The sequence below is a fragment of the Sturnus vulgaris genome, chromosome 14 (assembly GCF_052056855.1).
Source record: "Sturnus vulgaris isolate bStuVul1 chromosome 14, bStuVul1.hap1, whole genome shotgun sequence".
NCBI classification, from domain to species: domain Eukaryota; kingdom Metazoa; phylum Chordata; class Aves; order Passeriformes; family Sturnidae; genus Sturnus; species Sturnus vulgaris.
Window position 1 is genome coordinate 2,242,270 of NC_142256.1, and position 25,080 is coordinate 2,267,349.

Below are 25,080 nucleotides of genomic sequence, written 5' to 3' on the forward strand. Positions count from 1 at the left end.
TTTGAGTGACTTGACACACGTTTCCAAGGTAACTGCAGCAGTATTTAGAGCTGGTCCCTAAGTTGGGAACACTCTCAGTGCAATATTGAAAACTGCTGGCAGCATTTTTACAAAATTAAGGAGAAACTGAATCAAAATTTGTAGCATCCTATTGCAGTCTGATCACAATTAAAAAATAGGATGAAAGCACACAAGGGCTCTCCCTATGCCAGGTTTATCCCACCACTCTGGACATTGTTCTTGGCCTTAGAGGTCCTGCTCTGTTCCTGCCACTGCCCATCCACCCTCCTCCACTGTTCATCCTGCAAACCAAGCTGCCACCCTACCTATCTAGAAACAACTAAAAGAGTCCCCAGTAACTGTCTTAGCAAGGTTAATCCACAGTTCAGACAGAATAAAAAAAACTAAAATATTACTTAAAAAAAAATTAACATATCCAGAGCCCGGCTCTATTCAAATATAGGGAATACTGCACACCTGTGGGCATTATTTTCTGTTTAGGAAAATACTAACAATTGCAATTAGCTGGCTCTGTGCAGCAAATCTGAGGCACTGCTTTTGTAGCTCTGATTGTCATAAACCCTGAAATACAAAAATAGCAGGAAGAAGGCAACTTTTCCCAACAGTCAGAGCCAAAGTCCTAGAGAAGCACCACAATGCAAAACACAGACTCCCTTATGTGAGTTCAAAGAGCTGCTCTACAGCTTCATGGAAGAGAAGTCCACTGAGGGATATTAAAGACAAAAGACACCACTTTTGGCTCAGGAAGTCCTTCTTGGAAGCGGAAAGGATTCTGTGAAAGTATCAGTGCTCGCTGGCCCCATTCTGACAGTGTTCCCTAGGAATCTGCTCTCAGTTTCAGCAGACACAGGATGCTTTGATCTGAACAACACAAGCTGTTCTTACATCACACCTTTGTTCCAAAAAGGTCTTATCATGTGTTTCTTAAAATATTTTCCCTTTTCTCACTCCTGTTCCTTCAGGCAATGCGAAGAGCAGAGACAGAAAAATCTCCCAACACCATTAATCCCAGACACAGTATCCTTTTCCTCTCTCCATAAAGTCAGCAGGCATCTAATCTCACAGCATGAATGTTGCTGCCTTAGAGGATTTTCCCCAAACAAGAATTTTATAATAAAAGTTACAATAAACAGTGGGCAATCCAGCCAAAGGACTTCCTACCATTGCATGTACAGCAGAAAGGTATTTTTATTCTTTGATTGCTCAAGATTTCAAGCTTGTTTGGAATGGGAGGGATGAGAACATTTTAATGTAATTTAATAGTCCACTGCTGCTCTGCAGAAAATCAATAAATGTTATACATAATGAATTTTTTAAATCCAGATCATAGCACTTGATAATGCCAATTTAAGGTTTGTCAGACTTCATTAAAGTGTGGATTAATGCACCAGTTTTAGACTCAGATTAACAGCAGCTCAAAGTTGCCAAAAGTGATAAATACAGGGTCAGCAGCAGAAGCCAGAAATGGAGAGCACTCAGTATCTTGGGTTTTGACCTGGACAAGAGTGAGGAACAACTTGATAAACTCATTAGCAGTGAAAAACCATGCATCAAACTGAAAAATAATCTCTTCAAAACCAGCTCTCCTCCCTCTCTCCTCTTTATAAAAGAAGTTAAGGATGAGGTGATGGACATTTCTTCTACAAAGCATTTACATTTCTGAGCAGTTTTTAAAATAAAAAGGTACAATCCTGCAAAAGCAGCCACCGACAACATTTTACAGTTTCACAATTAACAAACCTGAGTATGCATACGTGTGGATTAACGTTCTGGCCTGCATTCAAAGAATACCAAGAGCCCAGCCAAAAAGCAGAATTAGGACACAGAAATTCCACTGAAACATTCACTTTGAACGTGCTCCCATCAGCCAAACCTGCAGGTGAAAAGTTGCAACACAAGCTGTTGCCCAAGTTCCCAGCACTGCCTGCACACGCCTGGCTCGGGCACCAGACCCAACGTACAGGCACAGCTTGTTCAGTGGCTTTGCAGAAAGACAACTTCTTTTTTCTCCCTTCACAGGATGCACTTCATCTTCCAGCATCAGGGAGAATTAGGAATGTTGGAAGATTTAGGGCTGGTGCATGTAGTCTTTTCAACAGCTTGAAGCCAGAATTAACTCATGAATTCCTCAAATAATTTTCAGGTTTTTGGAACCCAGGTGTTCAGTAAGCTTTAAAGGCATGGGACGTGCTCCAGACAACTCAAATTTCCCAATGTCTTTTGTCAGAATTATCCTTGCTCTATAAGATAATCTCATTTCATGCACTTGCTGCCCTCATGTTAAGTCACTGCATATTCTGGCACTCTCATTCATTTCCAGCTCTACCAACCTGCTACTGAAAGTATTTGTGAGAAAAAATCACCTTGCTGTAAACTAGGATTCTTCAGAAGTGGTAGAAGGGAAATTTAATTTCTCCATTTTTGGTTTTCATCCCTCTGACTGGATCTGAACTCTCAATGTAAAGAGGATCAGGAATGATTCTTCCAAGCACAGAGGGATTTCATTACCAGAAATCAAGAATATGATCTTGTTTTCCTAAGACAGAAATTGGAAACAATTTCCTGAGTATTGCCAGGGTGCTGAAGACATAACTAAGATGGGAAGAAGGAAAAAAGGCAGCGTGCTGAGGCTTGTTCTTGGTCATTTGCCATGGATTCCCCACCCTCTCTCCCAGCAAAGAACCAAAACTGGCTGCTCAGTGCCAAGGGCCACAGCAACATCCACCAGGGCAGGGATGGCATCAAAGGATGCTGGAATTCTCTCCTCTGCATCAGGCCTTGCAGTGAACACGTGCTCTAGATAAGAGTTCATTCCTGAAGCTTTACAAGGATGCAGTCACACCCTTTGGGATGTAATTTTAAATAAATTTGACAAGATAGTAATTTTCCTTTTGATGGTACAGCATTTAACTAAGAAGCAAGCTCATGTTCACATAATGTATCATAACTGCTTTGCCTCCAAGGGTGCTCTGAAAATGCAGAGCACTTTGCTAATGAGAATATCTTTATTTTAACACCTATTTATGATGTAAGATCTCAAATAACCTCAGTTCATGTCTGGAAGCACAGCAGGATGACTCTATCCATTCCCAGTATTTCCTACAGCACAATTTTAATAATGTCCTTATCATCTCCAGGTCAATCCCTGACTGCTTTGGAAAATGTCCTAACCAAGCATGAGAGGTCAAGCTATAATTTTAACAACAAAATTTTCTAACTAAACTAATGTAAACAGGAGCAGTCACTCTCCAGTTACCATTTACTACAAAATCTACATAAATTCTGCAACAGGACTGGGGACAAGAAAAATAAAGATGACCATGACTGGCCCTGGCTCCACAGAAATCCAGTGGAAAAAAAGCAAAGCAATGCAGGCAATATCCCTGCAAGATTCTCAAGTATTTCCAGCTTCACTGAACTTCCCCTCTCTCTTGGCATGTATTTGCATGGTGTAAAATCAATGGCCAAAGACAAAGTTTTCCTCTCACAAACGGGATATTTGATTAATACTACAACTGCCCAGCAGAAAGGGAATTAACAACATTCTAAAAGCCAAACAAATCCTGTTCCTCATTTATTTATGCTTTGACAAACCATGCAATGCCTTCCAGGGATCCCAGGTGCTTGCAGAAGGAAGTCTCTGAGGAGGGCACAGAGGTTTCATGGAAAGGGACCAGAGGCACACAGGAATGAGGAATTTTCAGTCAAGTCTCAAGGCACAAAGCAGGCTGTACCATCCTCCAACTGGAGCTGCCTGTGCAGGACAAAACAGCCCTGGACACAGCAGGTGAGGGGGAAGGATCTTTTTGGAGAGAGATTCATTGCTTCCAGATGTGTTACTCAGCAAAGATTTTTTTTTTTTTCCTGGGGAAGAAGAGGAGACTTCCTGCAATGATTCAGAACTCTCCTGGGCGTTTTGTCAAACCCAGCCATTACCCTCTTCATCTTGGACAGCTCCTATTTCAGCAAATTGGTAACACTCATCAGCATCTGCTTGTCTCCCACCCACTATTTCTGATGTCTTCAAAGTCCTTTGTTTAATATATTCAGGGTGTTTTCATAACATTCTGGGTTTATCCTAAAGCTGAATCCATTCAGATGCAGCTGAAAATGTGTTTTCCCACAAGAATTTGCCTGCTATGGCAGAAATGTAGTTAAAAAAAAAAGAAATAAAAGAGCCAGCAAGCACGTTTAAATCACCTCACCCTCTTGCAGTTGGAATATATTCCTCTAGGATGCCTTTGAACCCTCAGTTTGTTTGAATTCAGGCCCAACAAGGCGCCAGTGGCCTCAGCAAGAATTCCTGCTGAAACAATTTGGTAACACTATCCTCTTGCTAGGGAACAGTGTTTGCGGTATGGGAATGTCACAATGTCGTCGCCCCGTTTGTTTGTGTTAAAATAAAAGTTCCAACTCTCAAAGCCACCTCTGGAAAATCACTAACAGGCAGAATATGTGAGACAGTGACATGGCAATAAAAAGGCAGCTCTGTCATAAGAATGCAGCTCATTAGAGAAAACCAGCTACAGGGAAAACAGGGAGGTTTCTCCCTTCTGCACCCAATCCATCCACGAGTGACAAGCCATCCAAAAAGTGTCCCTTTTAGAAGCAACTCCTTCCTGAAAGGAGTATTAGGTAGCTCTCAGAGTCTATGTGAAACAAAGCTCTGGAGACCAGGAATAGCTTTTTATAGACCCAGGGAAGTGACTGGAAAAAACGAGACCAGGCATCAAGCAGACAGCTCTCCTTTGGGTCTCCTCCTTACAAGCCAGAGCTCTGTTCTGAAAGTGTCTCAGGCACAGCATAAAAAGTACAATAGATGTCATTGGGAAATGTATTTTTGTATTTCCCCCCAGACAGAACCCTCAGTGTTATCAGAAACAGAGCATTTTTTCTCTCCACAACAGCACAGTGAGAAATGAACACAGTATCTCAGCTGGTATCTGCTTCCAGTAGAATTCTGATGAATGAAGGATCTTAGAACTTCTAAACACAAGCAATTTTAGAAAAGATATTTCATTCAAACTCATCCCCTCCCTTATCCCCCAGCTTCTCCCCATTAGAAAGGTCATCTGTCTCCTCTTCCCACTGCAAGGTGTGTGTGTGTGAGGATGGCAAAGAGCAGATATTTTTATCTTCCTGGTGGTTGTCACTATTCTTCAAAGTTGTCTCCTTGAGGCACTCGGTAAAAAAGTAGTTTGTAAAGCAAAAGAGCAAAGGAGTACAAGTTACACTACTATAAAAAACCCACAAACTTTTCTTAAGTTGAAGTGTGGTCTTCCATGGTATAAATCAAATAGGGTAAGCAGAAATGACCAAGTTTGAGGGGAAAAAATTTAAAACCAGTAGCACTTATAGCCTCTGCACTCAGCAGTTGTGGTTAGATAAAGTATTTGGCACCAAACTCCCTCCTGCAACATTCCAAGTCTGGTAAGGACTGGCAGCAAATCAGCATTTACTCAGTGTCAGGTGGGTCAGGATGGTCCTTTCTGCAAAGCCAGCAGTTGTGCCCAAAGCACAACTTTCTGCAAAGCCCAGTTTAACTGCTCCATCTGCTCCAGGCACTCAAGGTGTATGTGAGCAGATGGGGTTAAATCCTGTGTGACCAGCCACAACCCTGCTGCCATCCCACTTGAGACCCTCACAGCAATCTATGCTCCAAAATGAGAATTTTTCAGTGCTTTAGCTCCAAATATTATTACCACTAACTGCGACATACATTTTTAAACTAACACACATTTTACCTCAAGTATGTTCAATTTATGTCAAATATATTACACGTAATGAAAATAATCTGAGGTTTTGATTTCAGAAACCACAGACCAATACTTCACTAGAAACAAGTTTAGCAAGCTGTTGATTTTTGCAAAACTGTGGAACATTTACTAAAGGGAAGAACAAAAATAGAGAAGTGAAAATAGGGGTTAATAACTGTGTATCTTTATGGAGAGTAGAGAAGTAGTGAAGTTTAAATAGTATATATAAAACATATACATAGGAATTCTGTTCATAGACACATTTAAGTTTGCTTTAAATATTTATGATCACTCACCCTATTTTGCACTTTGCAGAAATAAACCCCATACTATCAAAACCTTTAATGGCAGCTTGTTCTAAATTTGAAGAGCCATTTCACCCCTGCTAACAGTGGAAGCATTCTGTGAATGTATACTTTTGCATCCAACTGCTTCACACTGTACTTCAGTATCTCCAAAATCATTCCTTTCTACATCACATTTAGCATCCCTTTATCTCTCCTTCCACTCTAACCTGGATGCTAAACTCCAGGATATATAAAAACCCTCAAAGTTTTACAGGTGTAGACAAGTGTCTACATTTTACAGATGGGTGGTTTTGTCCAGACTGGCAATTCAAGCCAAGAGTTCTGAAAAGAATCTAAAGCTCCAGTTCCAATACAACACTTAAATTCAGTTACAGTCATATATGGCTTATAGCTCCCCCTAGAATGGAAATATTCTTTTTATAAAAGATCTGGTGCATACAAAGCAAGGTTACTCTGCTTAATAGGAAAATGGAATGGGTAAAAAGAAAAGCTGCAAATGTACATTACAGGAGGCAACAACTGAAATATGCATCCCCCCTCAGGCCCTGAGCCAGAGTAGCTGCCAAACCCGAGCCTAAGAAACTCCACCCTCTTCTGCAGGACCAGTTTGGAAATTCCTGACACTTACAGGGACTAGTCACTCAGATTAACCTGGCCAGAATAAAGAAATAATCCACAAACTGTTCATATCTCTTGGCCACTGAATGCCCCTAACTCAGAATGGTGTTCCTAGCCCTTTCTCAAGGTGTCCTGAGCTCTGAGCAGCTCCTTGGCTGCCTTTTGGAGTTACCAAACAGCCTGGGGATTGGAGAACTTCCCACAGTTCAACACTAATGAGGCAGCAAATGCGTTATAATCCTAAGTATTTCATTAAAAAGTGATTTGAGAAGCCTGAAAAAGTGACTCTCTACCATTTGTTTCCCCTTATTCTCTCTCACCTCTAAGAAAAAGCAGAGTTAATTCCTGCTCCCTCACTGAGACACTTCCATATTTATCTACAGCAGGAAGGGTGGCACTTCCTGCACACCCTGGGATTCAGGCAAAGGTTGGATGCATGTGACCACAAGCCCTCATGCAGATCATTTCACTCTGTATCAGCCTATGCACTTTTTTAAGCTACCATGCAATTTAGCCCAGAGTGACTTACCTATTTCATTGTTCTACCTAGGCAGAAATACACTAAACCCAATTCTTCTAGTAAAACAAGAGCAGTCTTTTGAAAATAAAGCATACAATTATTATTACCCCTCAAGGCTTCATCTTTACTGTGAGGGAGCCAAACTTAGTGCCTACACAAAGGTTCAAGCCAGCCATGTGCTGCGTGTGCTGGCCCAGCTGATCAGAGCATCTCATCCACACTGACTCGAAGCATTTTCCAGGGAAACCACAAGGATGTCCCACGTACTTGGAGTTAGTGACACATCAGACTTTTAAATAAGGTGCTGAAATTTGAATGAAAGCCAAAGAGCTCCAATACATTGCAGAATCAATGACAGAATAGTTTGAGAGCCAAGGAGAGCTATGTCACATGTAAATTACCCTATAACCTAATGCTCCCTGTCCCCTGAGTGAGAGCAAGTCAGCCATGACAGGCTAAAAGAGGTTATGACAGCAGGGAAACCCACAAAAACATCCTGGATGAGCAGAGCAGGTCCAGGGGAGACCTAGAGGGACTGAGGGAAGGCTTCCATGAAGAGATTAAAGGAGGGGCAAAAATTAAGGACACCAGGGAAAGACAGAGGAAGGTTCAGGGGAGGGCTACTGAGGCAAATCCAGTGCTCAGAGAAGAGCAGGCTAAAACTCAGAAATGAGTTAAACCTGTACCTGGGACCGAAGGATATTCACCTAGTACTTAATTATTCCTCTGTTGGCACAATGCGATCCTGAAGGGAGAGAGAACTAAAAGCAGACAAAGGGGGGGTTTGAGGAATGTCTCTGAAGGCAGCAAAATTCAGGTGGACACAGGCACAGTGCCCAGCTGAGGAGGACGCTGAGTGCCAAGGAGATGGCAGGGTTGGAGAACAAATCTGCAGTGAGGAAGTGTGCTTGGTCAGGAGATTTCCTCCTGAGACTCTCCATGGAGGAAGAGCAGGAGTAAAGGAAGCAGAGGCTGGAGTGGGAAGTGAGGCCTTTGAGAGGAAAGCAGGAGGAGGGAGGAAAGGACGGACACCGTGACGCAGAGGGGCACAAAGGTGAGCCATGAATGGCAGGGACAAAGCTACAAAAGAAATTGCTGTGAAAGCTGCCCAGCTAAGCAGCTCAAATGCATTATCTCTTCTTGGGAGGGAAGGGAGAGAAAACAACTAAGGTCATGCCCAGCTTATTACAAATACTGGGCACATACGGTGATCTGCACTGTCCCCACACCTGGCAAGGGGACAAGCTGCATTCATCTCATATTACTTGAAAGTCCATCCAGATTTGAATTCCTGCCAAGTTCAGTGCGTTTCCAGGGCTGAGATTCTACTTCCAGCCCAGTTTTACAAGTTGAAACAAAAAGAAAACAAAATATGGCTGCTTAGACAAAAGCATTTCCAAGGAAATAGAGATTTGTGGCTTATCTGTTTAGCTAGTCAACACGAAGCTAAGCTGATAGAAACAGCTTTGAAGAAAGCAGATTTCCTTATAACTTCCACAAGACAAACTCATTCCCACAGCCACTTTTGCTGGAATACAAGCTACCCTGACTCCTCTCTCTCAGCATCCTTACCTCCTCCTCCAGTTTCACCACCTTGGCCTGAGCATTGTTCAGGGCCTGGTCTCGGATCTCGATGTGTCTCCGCTGGTCCTCGTTGGTGGAGCGGGCAGCAGCCAGCTCTATTTCCAGTTTCTCTTTTTCCCGCTGTGTTTCCTTGTCTAAGGATAAAAAAGTGATAGTTGTCAATGCAAAGCACTTGTCTCTGCCCAGTTTTCAGGAGCCTTTCATTCCAGAGGTGAAGGGAAGATTGCACTGGGACTTCTCACAAGAAAAAGAATGCAAATCTAGTGCTAAGAGGGAAAATAAAAGGACATGGCTTTCAAGGAAGAGAAGGGCCTGTAATCCTGAAAAACAAGTATGGTACCTTCAAGCAACAATGTGCCACAAAGATAGTGAGAAGGAATAGAAGGTGCATCACTCAGTACAGTTACTCAGGTAATTTGCTGTGATTATATAGATAGTTAGTGAAACTTGGCACCTCTTCACCTCTGAGCTTTCAGCAGTGGAAAACAAACTTTTAATACAAAACAAAATTTTAATATCTTAGGCTGGGGAGAGAGATAGCAGACTGGTGTTCTTGAAAAACTTGTGTTCCTTTTTTCCACACTGACCCTCCAAACTGGAAGGGGGTTCTGTCCCTTCTCAGAGGAACCTCTAGCAATATCTTCAGAGGAGTCAGAAAACAAATCAGCAGTAAGAACTCCTCAGTCTTCCTTTACTTCCTTTACGTCCTTACTGCCTGTAAAAATGATCCCTGGGCCAGAAGGGAGGCACATACATCTGTTCTGTCCCTCCTCAGAGCAGACCTGCCACCCCAAACACAGCACCTCATCCTTTGCTGCTGCTCTCCAGGAAAAGCTGGATGCTGTTGGAGCAGCAATGCTGAGTGTTGCAGGAACAGGGCACTGCATCACCTTCATAAAAAATAGATGGGATAAAAATAATTGGAGACTGGAGAAATCATCACACAGGGTGTAAGGCAAAGCCACAACACAGAGCTGATGTCCTCTGAGTACGTTGCCATTCCCAGCTCAAGCCAACCAGCTCCAAAGATAACATTAACCCACTTGCTGGATACACAACCACAGAATACTCCCTGGAGTGATCTACACCCAGCACTGATGACACCAGAGAAACTGCATTCCAGAAACCAATATCCCACGACAAAGGAATGAGGACAAGGAGTGGAAGGCTTGAAAAACAGGAACGAGGTGCTGGGTGTTAGGACAGACTGCATATGGAGTACATAGGCCCATTTGTGCAAGCATGTGCATAACTATCTTTACAGGACCACAATTACTCCTTTTCTTCTGCCAGCAAAGAGCCAGGAGCAAAGCTTTAGCAACACAGAGTAGCTAAAGATTCCCTTCTGCCAGAGAATCAACACAGCCCACACACAGGTTGCAAAACAAACCTGTCCACCAACAGCACCCAGAATTCTGCAGAGCAAATCCTGAGTGCAACTCAGAGGCAGCCCAGGACATAAGGACAAATGTCATCACCTGCTTATTTTTTTTGCCCATCTTTTCCCAGCATTTCTCTTCCACCCAGGAATGAGCTGCTGCCAGTGTGAACACATTAAACTGTACTGCAGAGACTGTGCTGCATTGAGACAGGGTGGAATTATGCCAGCAGGTATCAGTCAGTGCTACCAGGCTGTCTGTTAATCTGGAAATGCTTGCAGAGAGGCTTTTGGAGGTTTTGTTGCAGACTTTTCTCCAAATGAGAACTGCTTCACTTGACAAGTGCCTGCAGCACCCCTAGAAATGCTGGGACGGATAAAATGCAGCACTGTGGATTCCATGTTCATCCAAAAGGAGAGGCCCCATAGTTTTGACATCCCCACCTTTTTGGGTGCACCTATGAACCTCAGTGTCCACCCAGCAGAAGGAGAAACTAAACTCCCAGACTTCCCAGTACCACCAGGAGTTTGGAATTCACTCCCTGACAGCCATTTGCTTGCAAGGCAAACCACAAGGAATAAGCTAAAGATGACACAAGAGAGGGACACCAGAATCTGTCAGGGTAGCTGCAGTGCCTATTACACCACAGAAAAACTCTGTTTTGCAATTTTATTGCACTACCTTTTTATATAACAATTGGAGAAAAGTGAGCATTGTCAGAAGGGTGGAGCACACTGTGGGATGAGAGAAAAGTTGGCCCGGCGCCGTCGGCCTCAAGACATTTCAGAACAAAGGAAAAGCAGCATTTCACACCCATCATTTTGGTTTGCCTTGTGATAAATCCACTGCTGTGGACAGAATTCCTGACCCTCACCCAGCCCAGAAGACTGCAGGAGTGTTCATCCCCTTTATTTTTGCTGAACAGGATAGGGCAGTGGCAAATTAAAGAGGAAGGAGATAGGAGACCTACCAGGCTCCTCTCCTACTGGCCTTAACTCGTGCCAAGACTCCTGTCAGCCTGGGAAGGTTTAATTTCAAAGCTTTCAAGGAACAAAATAGGTGGATAAAGTATGGAAATTATGGGGTAAACACTAATTTTACAATTTAACTGCAAATTACCTTTGCTCCAAAATCTCTAATAAAATCCCATCAGATAGACTTTACATGCTGACAGAAAAGGAATTCTTGAATCCCTCCTCCTTTCTCCACTGCCAGTTTTGGACTGCCACTGCCCTGCTTTCTGTGCTGATAATTAACCTGCTGCACTGTCCTCCTTCCCAGGGTGACTGGAGCTTTCCACTGACCCATAATGGCTGTGGAACTCACTCTGTGCAAAGAGCTGGGAGATGGTTTTCCGATTGTCTTCAGACCCCTCAAACTCCTTCTCTGCCAGCTGCTTGTTGGCTGTCTCCATACGTTCTGCAAAAACATCCAATAAAAGCAAATTAAATAATTTAAAACTTTCAAGCATTAAGTTACATCTGTTCAGGGCATTCCCGATGCTGGGGGAATGGATCTCCTAATTCTACAGCCTATTAGAAGTTGGCACTCACTATTGAAATGTTAAGGAAATACATTCAATGAGACAAAACAGGTTAAAGTTCCAAAGAAATTATTTTAAACATTTATAACACAGAAGTTCATTTTTTTAATTTATACCTTTATTTTTTCTACACAAATAAATCCAACATGCAATTAAAAGATCTATTATAATTCTCCACTAGATCTTAACAGAAAATTAAATCACTCTTGTCCAATTATCTGACTTGAGGGAATAGTGTAAAACTCTAAAAACAGCTTAACGGCTCTGCTGCTTCAAGAAATTTGTCTCAGTCTGTGAAAATTAGAATGAAATGTTTATTCTGTGTTTTATTATGAATAAGATTATTTAATGCAGGCCTTTGTGTACAGTACTGGGAAATGTATGGTTTTACTTCCTGGATGTAAAACAATTTCTGGGAGTCTTAATAAAAGACATGAGGCAGTGAGAGCATGCAGGACAATCGGAAGGCTTCCTTAAAAAAATTAAACTTACAGTTCAAACGACTGTTTGTGCACCTTCAAAAATCTCAAATTGCAGATGTTTTCCACCTTCCAAACTAATGCTTAAACTTTTACCCCCAGTAAGGTCAAATACCACTCAACACCACTCTGCTGCCAGCAGTGGTGCTGCCTCAGCCTCTTAGCAAGAGCCAGACACCAATAACATCTCACTCTGGAAAAGGAAGGGAGATCCAAAAAACCAGATGCCTACATTGATAAGGAATGACAAGACCTTCAGGAAGAACAGACACTCTGCAGTTTGTATGTCAGTGCTAAAAGGGTCACTGGACAGGAAATAAAGTGAACGTGCCTGGTGTGGGATTAGGCAGTCAGCAAAACCTCTTTCCATTTGTGTAAACTGAACAAATTGTACAAATTGTCTCTAGGATAAAAGACATGAGAGAATTCCAGGCTTGCATCTGGTTTATGGTATTTGGCTTATCACATGTTTCTTGTCAATGAGAAACAGGCTGGAAATGAAAGACTACAGCCCTCTCCTAAACCTGTCTTTTCCATTCTTCCAGCAAGTGCCTAAAATCTCTGACTACTGAATGCACCTGAGTATCCTGTCATATTCCAGACGTGTCAGACACTGAATTCTGCAGCAAAACTCTGTCCTGCCAAGAAAGCATAACAATAAAAACCCCCAGCATTGAAGAACAGAAGTTTTACTTCATTTACCTCTTAGATCCCTGTTGAAATCATGAAGCCTACGAATTTCTCCTTCCAGTTTGTTTCTCATGGCCTTTTCCAGGGCATCTCGCTTAGAGGATGATTTCTCCAGGTTTTTGTATGCCTCTGAAACTTGCTGAATTTCTGTCTCCAGCTGCAGTGGAAGTGAAAACAAGCACTTACTATTTTTCACTAACAAATCTCATTGTCTCAGGAAATTACTTTGTCTCAAGTGTTCTTTATTGAGGGAAACCTACACTTATACACTAAGTAAAAGAAAGCCTCAGGTCCGTGATGAATCCCTCTATAGAAAGAATATCAGTGGTTGAATAATTTTGCAATAAAATATGGTTTATCCTTCCTTTTAGCCGTCAGTGTAAAGCTTCTCTGATCATCCAGAGCAGGAGATTCTCTCCTAACTCTCCTTGCTGGGCATGGTTTGCTCTGGAAGTGTGGATCCACACCATAGCAAATCCCATCAGCACTGTCTACAGCCAGTGATTAGCAGGGAGGTGGAGGGAAGTGCATTTGTATCCTTCTGTCATTATCAGGAAGCTGTCAAACAATTCTCTCAAGTATTTCCTGGCCAGAAACCTTCCAAAAAAATACAAGCAAATGAACATATGTCCCTGGTAAGAGGTAACATGGGGAATAATGAGTGTGGAAAGCCACACTGGTCACCTGAACTCAAAGACAAGCAGCCACACATTTTTCTGGCCTCGAACACTGCTCAGTGAAAAGAGCACAGCAAGAGAAACAAAATCTTAAATTGCTAAGTAGCATTAGCCTTTCCACAGCTGCAAGGCAGAAGCAAAGCTGACCTCCTGCTCAGCTTTAAACCACTGGTCATCAAGAAGTTATTTCTGTGAGGCAGCATGAAACTACCTCTACACATGCACGTTAATGATGGGTCTCACTGGGGTATTTTCTTTTAAATGTCTTAGCATCATTTACTCTGCTTGTTCCATAAAGCCAAAGGTGGCAAATAGCTGGGTTCAAATCAAGACATTAAGTTTTCATGGAAATTGTGTGGTGTTGAGAGAGGGACAAAAGGAGTGTTAGCCCCAGTCCTGCAGTCCAAATGTCTTTAGTGTAGCCATAGCAGCACTACTTGCCCTGCATACTGTGGTGCCAACCAGTTTTGTAGCAATGTCCCCTGTGCCTCCTTGAGTGGCTGTGGTCTCGTGCCATCCCAAACAGGCCCTTCCTGCAGCTCTGAAGTCTTTTTGGGAAAATTAAACGTGCTGCTATCCTGGACAAGCAAGCCAAGCAGTCAGCCTCTTCAGCAGCTAAGGAGGATGTGCTTTTGAGCATGGTCAATGAATTGTTAGCAGAAAACAGAATGCTTTGATCCCATCTACTGCCAATGTTAAGCTGATGCCCAAAGGCACAGGACACAGACTAATCAATCTACATACAAAAGTACATAATCAATCCCTTCAGCAAAGGAATCCAACAATTGCAGATTAAATGATTAAATTAGGGACTAGACCAGAGACAGGAGAATGCCTGAATTCCACAACCACCCACCTTCTGCAGCCGGGCCACTTTCTCATAGCACCCATCCAGCTCCTGCCGTAGGGAGCGGTTCTCCTCCGACAGGATTTCCACCATTTGCTGGGCCCTGGAAACGATGGCAAAAGGATCCACTTGCATCTGTTGGTAGGGGGAAGGGATCTGCTGGGCCCGGGGCATCACGGAGTAGGAGTCGCCTTGCTGCTGCTGCGGGCCCAGGAAGGGCTGGCATAGTCGGTACAGATCTCCCTGATGGACTGGGTTGGACAAGAAAGGCTGCTGGGTCCGTGGCAGGATGCCAGGATCTGCCTGGCTGGGAGTCAGAGGTTGCTGGTGCTGGGAAGGGGACAGCCTAGAGGGTGGTGGAGACTGGAGCAAAGTCAAAGATCCCAGGGATGTCAAGGAAGAAGTCGGGCTGTGGTGGTGAGGTGGTCTCTGTTGTAACTGCAGCTGCACATCTGGGTTCTGCCTGGAAAACAGAAAGCACAGGCTCCATCACAGTCATGCAGAGGAAGGTGCACAAAACCAGGGACAAGGTGTGTAACTCCTGAGCACAGGTCTTCCCATACCAAGACTCAAGTGAGGCTTTCTTCCATTTTTAAAGTCTGTTTTTAAAAAATGTTTCAAAATCAAATCTTTAGCAGAAAATTTATTCTAAGGGCACAAAGGTGTTTCCTCTCGAGACTATTTTTACAGAAACACTAACAGAAAGGTTATGAAAATAATTTTGGCCAGTAGTTGTTGATGCACTTTCTCCACACTTTGTGGATAAAACTGCTCAACTAAGGACTGCTAGGAAGAAGCTCTTTTGTTCTGGCCTTAAATGTGCCATCTGTCATCGAGAAAACAATTAATTTTCTTCTGCAAGCCATGATAGAGGGTTAAAAGCATTGCCTAAGCTTGATGCCAGTATTCCAGTACCACTGATCTGAGATTTCTGAAATATCAACCAGTAAACTGCAGCCTGGTTAAATGAGACAATTAAAGGATCTGAAAACCAACCCAAGAATCAGAAGCAGCATTTTCAGTCCAACCTGCACTGTCCTATGCAGTGTTTACTGCTCCTAACAATAACCTCTCCAGGCTATCAGAGACATATCTAACAATCTGTAACACGCCTGAGTCCATCACAGAACTAAATCCAAGCTACACCTTCTCACATTTCCCAGGCTCTGGAGATCCCCAGTTCAACTCTGCTGCATTAGCCAAGTAAGAAATCTCTCTGAGAAGACTGTGTGGATTTATCATGCTTGGATGACCTCAGGAGGCAGGATTTGCTTTCTCCTCCAAAAACCTTCAACCTTTAACTTGTCTGGATGTTCTTTATTCTAACAGTTGAAGTCCCTCCCTCTCCATGCTGCAGCCAGTCTCTTCCTGAGCACAGAGTTCAGCCCAGAGCAGACCCAGCCTGGCAGTTCAGCGTGTCCTGAAACTCTCCTGCTGCTCTGACAAAATTTCCCACCCTTTGGGATGCACTTCAGCCCTGCAGCTGGAAAAGCACACACTGTTGTTCCACCTGGCCAGAGCTGCTACAGAATACCCCCCTGGCTGCCTGTGCTCCCAGGAGGGACTCCTGCCCTGCAGAGGATGGACAAGGCAGAATTCCCACAGCATCAGGAGCCTTGGAGGGACTGGCAACAGTGAGCTGAGCTGGGAACTAAAGGGTTACTCAAAATGCTTCTCAGCCCAAGTGCAAACACTCAGTACCATCCCTCCTGCTCTCCAAGAAAGCAGGAATCACTCCTTGTACCCACCACTCACATCTGGGCACTACTCACATCTGGCAGCAGCACAGGGGAGTTCAGCAGCTCTCAGCCCAGCACAGGGTTGACTAATTCAGCATCATGCCCCTCATGTCTCATCGCCCTGCTTCCCAGCAGAGAAACCTCCAAGCTCCTGCTCACATTCCTTCATGGGGAAACAAATCTAGCCTTTGTTAACTAAGAAAAAGTAGAGAATCACTGCTCTAGCTAATGTTTGTCTTCTTCTCACATTCAAGTGACTGTGGTCCCTGCCAGCAGCATCATTTCAGGAGCTGTATTTCCCCAGAAATGATCATTTGCAGCATGAGAATTTCAGGAGGTCATGCAGAAGAGCGATGTGCAATTAATTTCCTCAGGAATGTTCAGTTTAGTAGCAGCAATTTGGTTCTTCTCCTCCCAGGGGGGCAGCTCTACTTATTGTTGCATTGATTTCATTAACTTCATTTGCCAGTTCTCATCATGAAAAACGAGGCAAAACCATCACAGGCCATGCTCAAGGTCACCTGGTTTGTCTCAGGTAATTTCCAGCTGCTTTCTTAGCTCACCCAGTTGCATGCAGAGTTAAAACTTTGCATCATCACAAACCACTCATCTCCTTGAGTTTATTCTTTACCTATCACCACAGCTCTGCTTTGATGCTGTTATCAACTAGGGAATAACCTTGCTGTGACATTTCATCTGTGATGACCTACAGAATTAGATCAAAAAGAAATACATTCCCAGTCCACCTCATGGATGCAAAACACAATTTTCAAACTACAAAACATTCTTTTCCAGTCTGAAAACAACCTGGAGCAGTTACTCAGGGAGACTGGCCTCAGTGAGTTAACCTTGTAAGCCTAATGAGGATGATTTAGATGCCAATGGTAAGAATTGGAGTTATTTGACTAAAAACATCTCGTTATTCTGTCAACAGAGACCCAGTAGCAGAACCTTGCCATCCTGAGCACCAATGAAAGGAACAAAATGATCAAAATGATGGCCAAAGAATAACAGCAGCACTTTAATTCTGAAGGGACAAACGAACTGACATGATTTGTAATGATCCTTTTTTTAAAACCTATTGTAAAGAACAACTCTAGGAAATCATGGCTGAGTATTTCTAAACAGGATACATTTCCAAGAATTCCAGCATCTTGGCACTCACATCTAAAACCTCTCATAATCTTGATATTATAACAATCTTGTGGGCTCAAGCTAGAACATGAGAGCTTGGAGCCTCTAGTTCTGAATCCAACAGCACTAGGGCTTCCAAAATGTCACAAATGCATTTATATTCCCAGCAGAAGGAGATAGCACAGCTGGGTTAATGCATCCTACCTTTAAAAAATGTATTTAAAAATCCTTGTAACCTCACAGTGACACCAGACTTCTCAAGATCTTGCACGCAAACTTTTACATACACATTCAAAGAACTTTTTGGCATCTCCACTATTTACAATTCTGTCTTGTAAAATACTTACATACATTTTGTGGGTAAAAAATACCTGGCTCTGAGAGTTCTTTATACTAACAAGAGAATTGAAGAATTTATTTCTCTGGTAAAACAATTTTGAGCTAAGAGAGTCAGAAAGGTAAATGAACACAATTTGGATTTTTCAAGATTTTTAAGCCACACTGAAAAATGTAAAGGTAAAAACGACTATTGGTGTCACCTAACAGTATTGCTGATAAAATGGTAGCAGAAAATTCCCTCCCTGAGAGAATGAGTCCTCAGGTAACCCCGCAATAGTAATCACAATTTTATCTGAACCAACCACTTCAGAAAAAATGCAGACTCTCAAAACACATATACAACAAAATTACGCAATCTCCTTCCATTTGCCTCAGTGTCACAGAGACCTGAATAAACCAAATGCAGGGGGGAAAAAAACCCTCAGAGCAATTATCCCCACAAGTGTTTAGGTTTGAAAGCATAACTTTAAGGGCCACTTCTCTGTGTACCACGCAGGAATTTCTGCTCCCTGGCATGGACCACACAGGCCAAGTACAAACCTGGATTTATGGTTCTGCAGCTACAAGGGTAACCTCAGCTTTTCAGGCAGGGAGACAGAGCCAGGGAGTCGGGCAGCTCTGCAGCCATTGGGGTGCTCAGGCTGCCAGGACAGAGGGTCACACACAGGTCTGTGGGCAGAGCAGCACAGTGGGGAAGGCAGAAGAATGAAGGGATCAGGAAAGGTCTCTGGCTCGTTAAGGGTTTTTTTTTTTTAATGCTTTCCCAGCTTCTCCTGCCTGTTTTGTGCTCAAGAAGCTCCAGCTCCCCTCTCTTCCCCAGCCCTGCTGCACAAACCAGGAAATGCTGACTGCAGGAGGGAGCAGGCTCCACTCCATTACACAGCCGAAATCAAACCCAGGAATTTTTGTTCTGCTGCCCAGTCATACCTGATTAGCCTCCACTTTGATGCTGCTTAGGGGAATGCAGTGCACAGAGCGATTTACTAATTATGAGACAAATTCTGCAGACCTCCCTCTCAAAAACTTTCTGTGAAGTCAATGGGATTAATCACCACAGCAGGAGTTCAGTCACTTGGGCTCCAGACAGAGGATGGTGCTAGAATCAGAGAGACAAGGAGCTTCCTCTGCACCCAAAAATGCACCAGACAGGAGCTTCCTCTGCACCCAAAAATGCACCAGACAGGAGCTTCCTCTGCACCCAAAAATGCACCAGACAGGAGCTTCCTCTGCACCCAAAAATGCACCAGAGAGGGGCTTCCTCTGCACCCAAACCTGCTCCAGCTCTGGCTGTGCTGCCACAGGAGCCCTTGCAGCCCCCAGGACACAGAGCCCAAGGCACCCACGTTCTGCTCTTAGACTGGAGGGTTGTTTCCACCACCAATGCTAAAGTGCAGTTAAGGTACTAGGGAAAGAACCCAACTCTGGAGCTTCACATGCGGCCAGGCCTCTTCTAAACTTTCTTTAAAATTTCCAAATAACAGCAGAGAGGCCTCAGGCATGGCCGATATTTACATTAAACCAGCATCATTACCAACATAACACTGTTCCCAAACTTGCACCGCCCAGGAGCAGGTGAGGCAAACTGTTTGCAGACTGGTTTAAACTTACCACACAGCCCATTCCTTTCCCAGACTGGGGAGGGTGAAGCATGAGAATGCTGTGAATTCCCCAATGTTTATCTTGCTCAACGAGTTTTATTTAACCGCATCATTAGGTCACCCTCAAATTCCCCCGAACAATGAGGGGAAAAACCCGCAGAAAAGGGTGTGGCTTCGGGAGCAGAGAGAAGGGGCTTTGTTTCCTTGACGCACAGTTCAAAAAATGCACACATTTACCAATCCAAATGAATCCTGATAAACGCCGAGCCCCGGTGCAGGAAAACTGGAGACTGCAAGGACACCCCTGGTGAGAGGCAAAGGCTCTCCCCGGAGCTGTTTGCCTTTAAAATCCCCACACCATCACCCAGCTGCACCTTTAGCAACACAGAAGGTTTCTTGTCTAAATGACAGTTTCTCTTAAAGCGTGTGGGAGAGGGAGGGGAATAGAGGACTCGCTCCCTTCCTTTGCTACGCTGCTCTGTAATTTATGGATTAGTCTTGCAATTGTTCTACTGCTCCAGCATTTGCTTGCAAAGGAAACCTCTCCTCTGTGCAGCTATTTAGGTTAAAAAGTAACCTCATTAGATTCCCAGTGCTTTGAAGACAAATTTCAGTTGCTTCCCCTACTGGAAACCTTGCCAGCTGAACCTTTCTCCTCCCCCTCCTTCCCCCCACCATGTTCTTTCAAAGCAGCCAGGATCCATCCAATACAGACAAAAATCACCCTGTCTAGAGGAGCTGACTGCTGGCGTGTTTTCAAATACCTCTCCCTTGAACAGCAAGCAGGCTACGTCTCACTGCATATAATATAAGGAGTATTTCTGATGCAGCAGAACCACAGAGGAGCTGTTTCCCTGTCCCGTGTGCACAGAGGTTTGAGGCCTTTGAATTTGCAAAAACATTTGCAATGAGCTTCTACAACCATTACCCCCCCTAAACCCTTTACTTCCCCTTTTCCTGGCCTCTTTATTATTTATTTAGCCAGATCAAAGGGCCTTTTCATCAGGCTTGTATGCTGCTGAAGTCATTTCAGATCACAAACAATGGTGGACAAACTCTGAAAATAGCTCCTCATAGGGCTAGGAAGGTTCTGAGCAGATTCAAACTCCCTAAAGCTCAGACTCTGCTCCAAAATACTCACTGGTTTCTTCATGCTTCCCTCAAAACGTGCAAACACAAATTCACAGAGACCTCTCCATTTACATCCTCCCGTGGCTCCTCTGAATTACCCTTTTAGCTTCAAAATGAGTCCAAAATCATTACACCAGATACCACCTGGTGTCAGGCAGAGATCAGATGGTATGGGAACAGGTAAAGTAAAACTGAGGTTTTAGCCCACCTTAATAGAACTTCATCTTCCCACATGGACATCAGTGTTTGGCTCAAGCCAAATCCAGCTCCTTATCTAGAGGGAACCAGAACAGGCTGAGATTTCAAATGATGCAAGAAAAATGAGCAAAAGCTGAACAAGCAAGTCTGGGATGAGGCACAAAGCCTACTCCATTTTCCTCTCCTACACTTCAGCCCATTGAAAATAAAATTTTAACAACTCCACAGGAAGCCCAGAGGTGATTTTTGCTATTTGCACCATTATTGCTTTAATTCACTTTCTCCTTTCCTATGCGATGCAGTTTTAAGAAAAATCTTTTGTCTGGCAGATGTAATTAAAGAACAACTTAAGTCTTGCAGTAAGTAACAGCAAGTTTCTACAATGAATCACACCATAACTTTGGCTTTTGTAGTAAAGTTTTTGTGAGGCTCTGAAGCCTCAGCATTTAACTTCCCCATACCATAAAATCAAGTTGGCTTGTTTTGGATTTTTTTTTGTACAAAAGCATCAGGCCTCTCTAGTCAGCTACAGAAGCAGGTAACAGTCCTTCCAGACAGTCTGCAGCTGAACACAACGTGTCACCTCACGTCATGCAGACGGGGTCTTTGCTGAAGGAAAACCTGCCTCAGGAGTGAAGGTGACGGACTGAGTTTTATGCTGTCATTCCTTACTGGCTGTCACAGGGTTTGTTTTCAGGTGTTGCTTACCTGACTGAGCCATACTCAGGAGGATGCTGATACCTCATCATAGGCCCATCAGATCTTCCCTGCTGGCTCATGCGATGGTCACTATAGAAATGCCCCGAGTCCTGAGCTTTGCAGTTCATGGACGGGGTGGACACGTTTTTGTAAGGATACTCTGGGGGAGGCCCCCGCTGCTCCATTCCTTTCATGCTGGGCTGGGAAGGGGGCTGCACCGAGTTCTTGTAGAACTCATTGGAGCCAGAATTTTTGTAAGGGTCGCTGGACTGCTGGGGAGAGAGCGGGGACAGGGGGGACAGCGGCGCGCTCGTGACGGGCGCGTGGGCCTTGACCCCGCTGGTGGCCAGGGACAGCTGCATCAGCCTCTCGCTCAGGGAGCGCACGTGGCCTTGCTTGAGGTCCTTCAGTCCTTCGTCCTGGTGCACCTTCCCCGGGCTCACCCTCTGCACCGTGGGCCTCCCTTCAGTCCTCATCTTCTGGTTGGTGACGCCCGTGACGTAGAAGGCGGCCCCGACGCTGGCGTGCGGCTGGCCACGGAAATACTGCGACTGCACCTTGGCCTCCTCGTAGGTCGGGAGGTCCTCGCTGTTCTGGAGCCGCGGCGAGAGCTGCTTCTCCATGATGCTGTTGTCCACCTGTATCTCCTGGCCCTGGGGCTCCTGGCGGGCAGCATGAGTCACGAGCTGGTGGTCCTGGGAGCTCAGCCCTTCGTTCTGAGCGGCCGGGCTGGCGGTGCTGCTGAAAGGGGGGGCATTGCCTGTGGCTTGCTGGTGTAAGGCGAGAAGGTTGCGGTTGTCATTTGGGTTCCCGTATCGGAGCTGCTCCTGCAGCAGGCGCTGTAAAACTGTCGTAGCTGCTTGCTCTTCTGAATTCCTCATCTCAAACTGTGGTGCCTTTTGGGTGGAATGTAAAAGCTGCCCTTGACCTAAGGAAAGGAGACACGGTTATTAGCGCCTGAGTGGACGGAGCGAGAGATATTCAGGAGCAAGGGCTTGAAATACAGAAAAAAAGCAGGTTAGATTACCAAAGGTTCCCATAACAATGGGGGTCATCAAGGCCCTTGACCTAAGAAGGACTTGCATGCCCGGGGGGCAAAGCCTCAGAAAGGTGATGAAAGGTGACTTGAAAGTTTATAGGCAAATCAATCGGCTGCAAGCTGTAGGGATGCATGCCAAATACCTCAGACAGCATCTTGGGCAAAAAGGAGACGCGGAATCCACAGGATGATGGTAAAAATGCCTGAAACCTGTTTGCTTTATACTTAGAGTTACCAACAGTGAAATACACTTCCCATATTTGTAGGCAGACAAGGACTGAAGTGTGAAATCAGCAACTTGTCAGTTTTAAGTAAAAGAAAAAAACAAAAAAGAAGCCCATTGAGATAGCATATGGTTCAAAAGAAGTAAAGAAATCTCTTAGCTTAGATAAAGCAAGTCATGAATACCTAGTTAGCCAGGAGGTTTTCAGAGTTATGAAATGCCCAGAGTGAGATCAGCATCTCTTCTCCCTGCTGCAGAAAACCCCAGGCATGGTGCAAGCAAGGACTCAGGAACTTCCTGCTATACAAAGGCAACCAAATCCTCACACATCTAAATATCCTCAGCGGAATGCATGCAAATGCAAGGGGAGGAAAAAGAGTTGTCTGATCTAAGGAACAGAAAAAGACCTCTGAGTGGCAGGAAAAAACACTGGGTCCCAATGAGAGAAATACAAAGAGCCAATGTCAGGCACATCCTAAGCACAGATGAAGCCAGAGACCAACAGCAATTACATTTTGCTCAGTCTCCCAGCAGAGCCAGGAGTGTGTCATGGAAACTCAAGCCCATTGGCTTTGCCCGAGTTGAAATATCAAAAATTTATTATACCTTTGAGACGTCTAACTGAAAGCAGAACTACTTTTGAGCTAGCATAGCTCAGAATAGAGTAAGGCTCAGTTGCTGGCCAAGCTGTGGCTCTGCCCTGACAGCAGAACACGTGTTGGCGTTCCAGCATTTTCTTTTTTCTGTATTACATTGTCCCTTAGCAGAAGGTAACTTGTTCCCAACAGTTTGTTCTGTGGCAGAACCAGGAGGCCTAAAGGGTCTGCTCTGTGCTGCATCTCCACAACCTCCCCATTTGCTCCCTCAGACCAGCCAACCTTTGAAACACCAGGACTCACACTGGGCACACAAAAGCTTTCTGCTTTTAATGAAGAGAAAATTAAAATCCACCTCATTCCAGGCTGCTCACCACAGCAGGAATTCAGGCCCCCTTAGCTGACCTGGAATGTGACTCTTCAAATCCTGTTTGAAGTGGCACATACCTTTGTCCTTCACTTGGAGTTCCCTGGTGAGGAGGAGCAGTTCTGCCACATGGGGGGACACACTCAGCCTTCCTCCTGCAAATCCAAGAGCTCCACTCAGAGATGGCTTCAGGCTCCTCTTCAGCAGACCAGATCACTTGATACTCTCCTCGCTCCCAAAACAATTCTGAGGAAACCATTGAAAACGTCATTTTAATCAGTAGATGAGACCCTAGAAATAATAAACCTTGGCCCATATTTCAGATTTTCCTTTTGTAGCTTCTTGTTTTCTCCCATAGCCCAACAATTTTGATCCCTTTAGGATGAATGAACCCCCGTGTCCCCAGCAATCTACTCCAGCTGCTGCTTTAATCATGACCATTTCTGCTCCAAGATTAAATGTTGCCAAGTAATGCTTTGTCCCATCTGTGCCTCCAAGTGAAACAGTGATTAAAACCCGCTAATTCTTTAACTCCATTGTTTTATTTTTTGCTCAGAATGAAAGCTGCAGCACAGATGAGGATGCCCTGTGTTAATGGCTCCTTTGCCAGTGGTGCTGAGTATTTCAAACCGTGTCAGCAGAAATCCTCTGCTGGAGGGTGACACGGTGAAATGCTTGATAAACTTCAACACATTGTGCCTCAGAAATGACTGTGAGAATGATCAGTTTGTGAATATTAGCTTTATTTTACAGACTGGGAAAGTCAGGGGAAGAAAAGGACACTGACAAAGAGTTTATGCCAGAAATACATTGCAGAGCACTGCTCTAATTCCCAAAACACTCTTTAATTACGTTACTTTTCTCCTTCAGAATATGAAGCAGTAAAGAAACTTTAACCATTGAGAGGAGAAGCAGGAGAATACAGAACAATGTGTATTTAGGCATGTTACAAGAAGCAGTTACTGAAAGTGTCCTAAAGAAAAAGGCAAGAAATGCAAAAGATGTGGAACATATTCATGCACTCAGTGTGTTCATACTTTAAGGAAAGGCAATGAAAACAGAACTAGTGAAACTAAAAACATTCATTGATACGTATAATTTAACTTAATTTCCTGGAATGTTGCAAAAAATAAAGTGAACAGATGTAGTGAAGGAATGCAGACGTGGATACTTCTGTCTCTGACTTATTACTACACAAATCCACACCCAGCAAAAACTATCTCAGATCTGCAAGTTAAATACTTGAGGTGTCAACAGCAATTTCAAGGCACATGAACAATATCTAAGGAGAGAACAAGGCAGTGTTGTGTGGTGTGGTACTTCAAGATGGTTGAAAAAAGCAGCTAATGTCAAATTCTTAACTGGTGACTTAGCTCGAGAGGGATATATTGAAAACAGCTGCCAGCAAATATGCAGTAAAGAACCTTTAAAGCAGGCATTAAAGATAGCAGATAACTAGAGCAATTTCTAGCCTCTTTTCCCAGTGTTGCACAACAGAAGTTAAGGATTCCTCATCCCCCTCACACCAGAATCATCACTGCCTTCTTTTTCAATTTTTTTTCCACCAAGCTGCCCTGAGCAACCCTTTTTATTAG

The 25,080-nt window shown here is 44.1% G+C and overlaps 1 protein-coding gene across 3 annotated transcripts in view; it reads right to left on the reverse strand.

Annotated features, from left to right (window-relative positions):
* AMOT (angiomotin) overlaps window positions 1-25,080 on the reverse strand; it is a 59,843-nt gene that overhangs the window by 11,208 nt on the left and 23,555 nt on the right. For all 3 annotated transcript variants that reach the window (XM_088172956.1, XM_088172955.1, XM_014877141.2), the window contains exons 2-7: window positions 23,566-23,731; window positions 21,270-22,188; window positions 14,432-14,885; window positions 12,911-13,055; window positions 11,513-11,605; window positions 8,796-8,941 (exon numbers count right to left, since the gene is read on the reverse strand). In XM_088172956.1, the coding sequence (XP_088029082.1) occupies window positions 8,796-8,941; window positions 11,513-11,605; window positions 12,911-13,055; window positions 14,432-14,885; window positions 21,270-22,141 (1,710 nt within the window). In that variant the 5' untranslated portion in view covers window positions 22,142-22,188; window positions 23,566-23,731. The remainder of the gene's footprint in view (window positions 1-8,795; window positions 8,942-11,512; window positions 11,606-12,910; window positions 13,056-14,431; window positions 14,886-21,269; window positions 22,189-23,565; window positions 23,732-25,080) is intronic.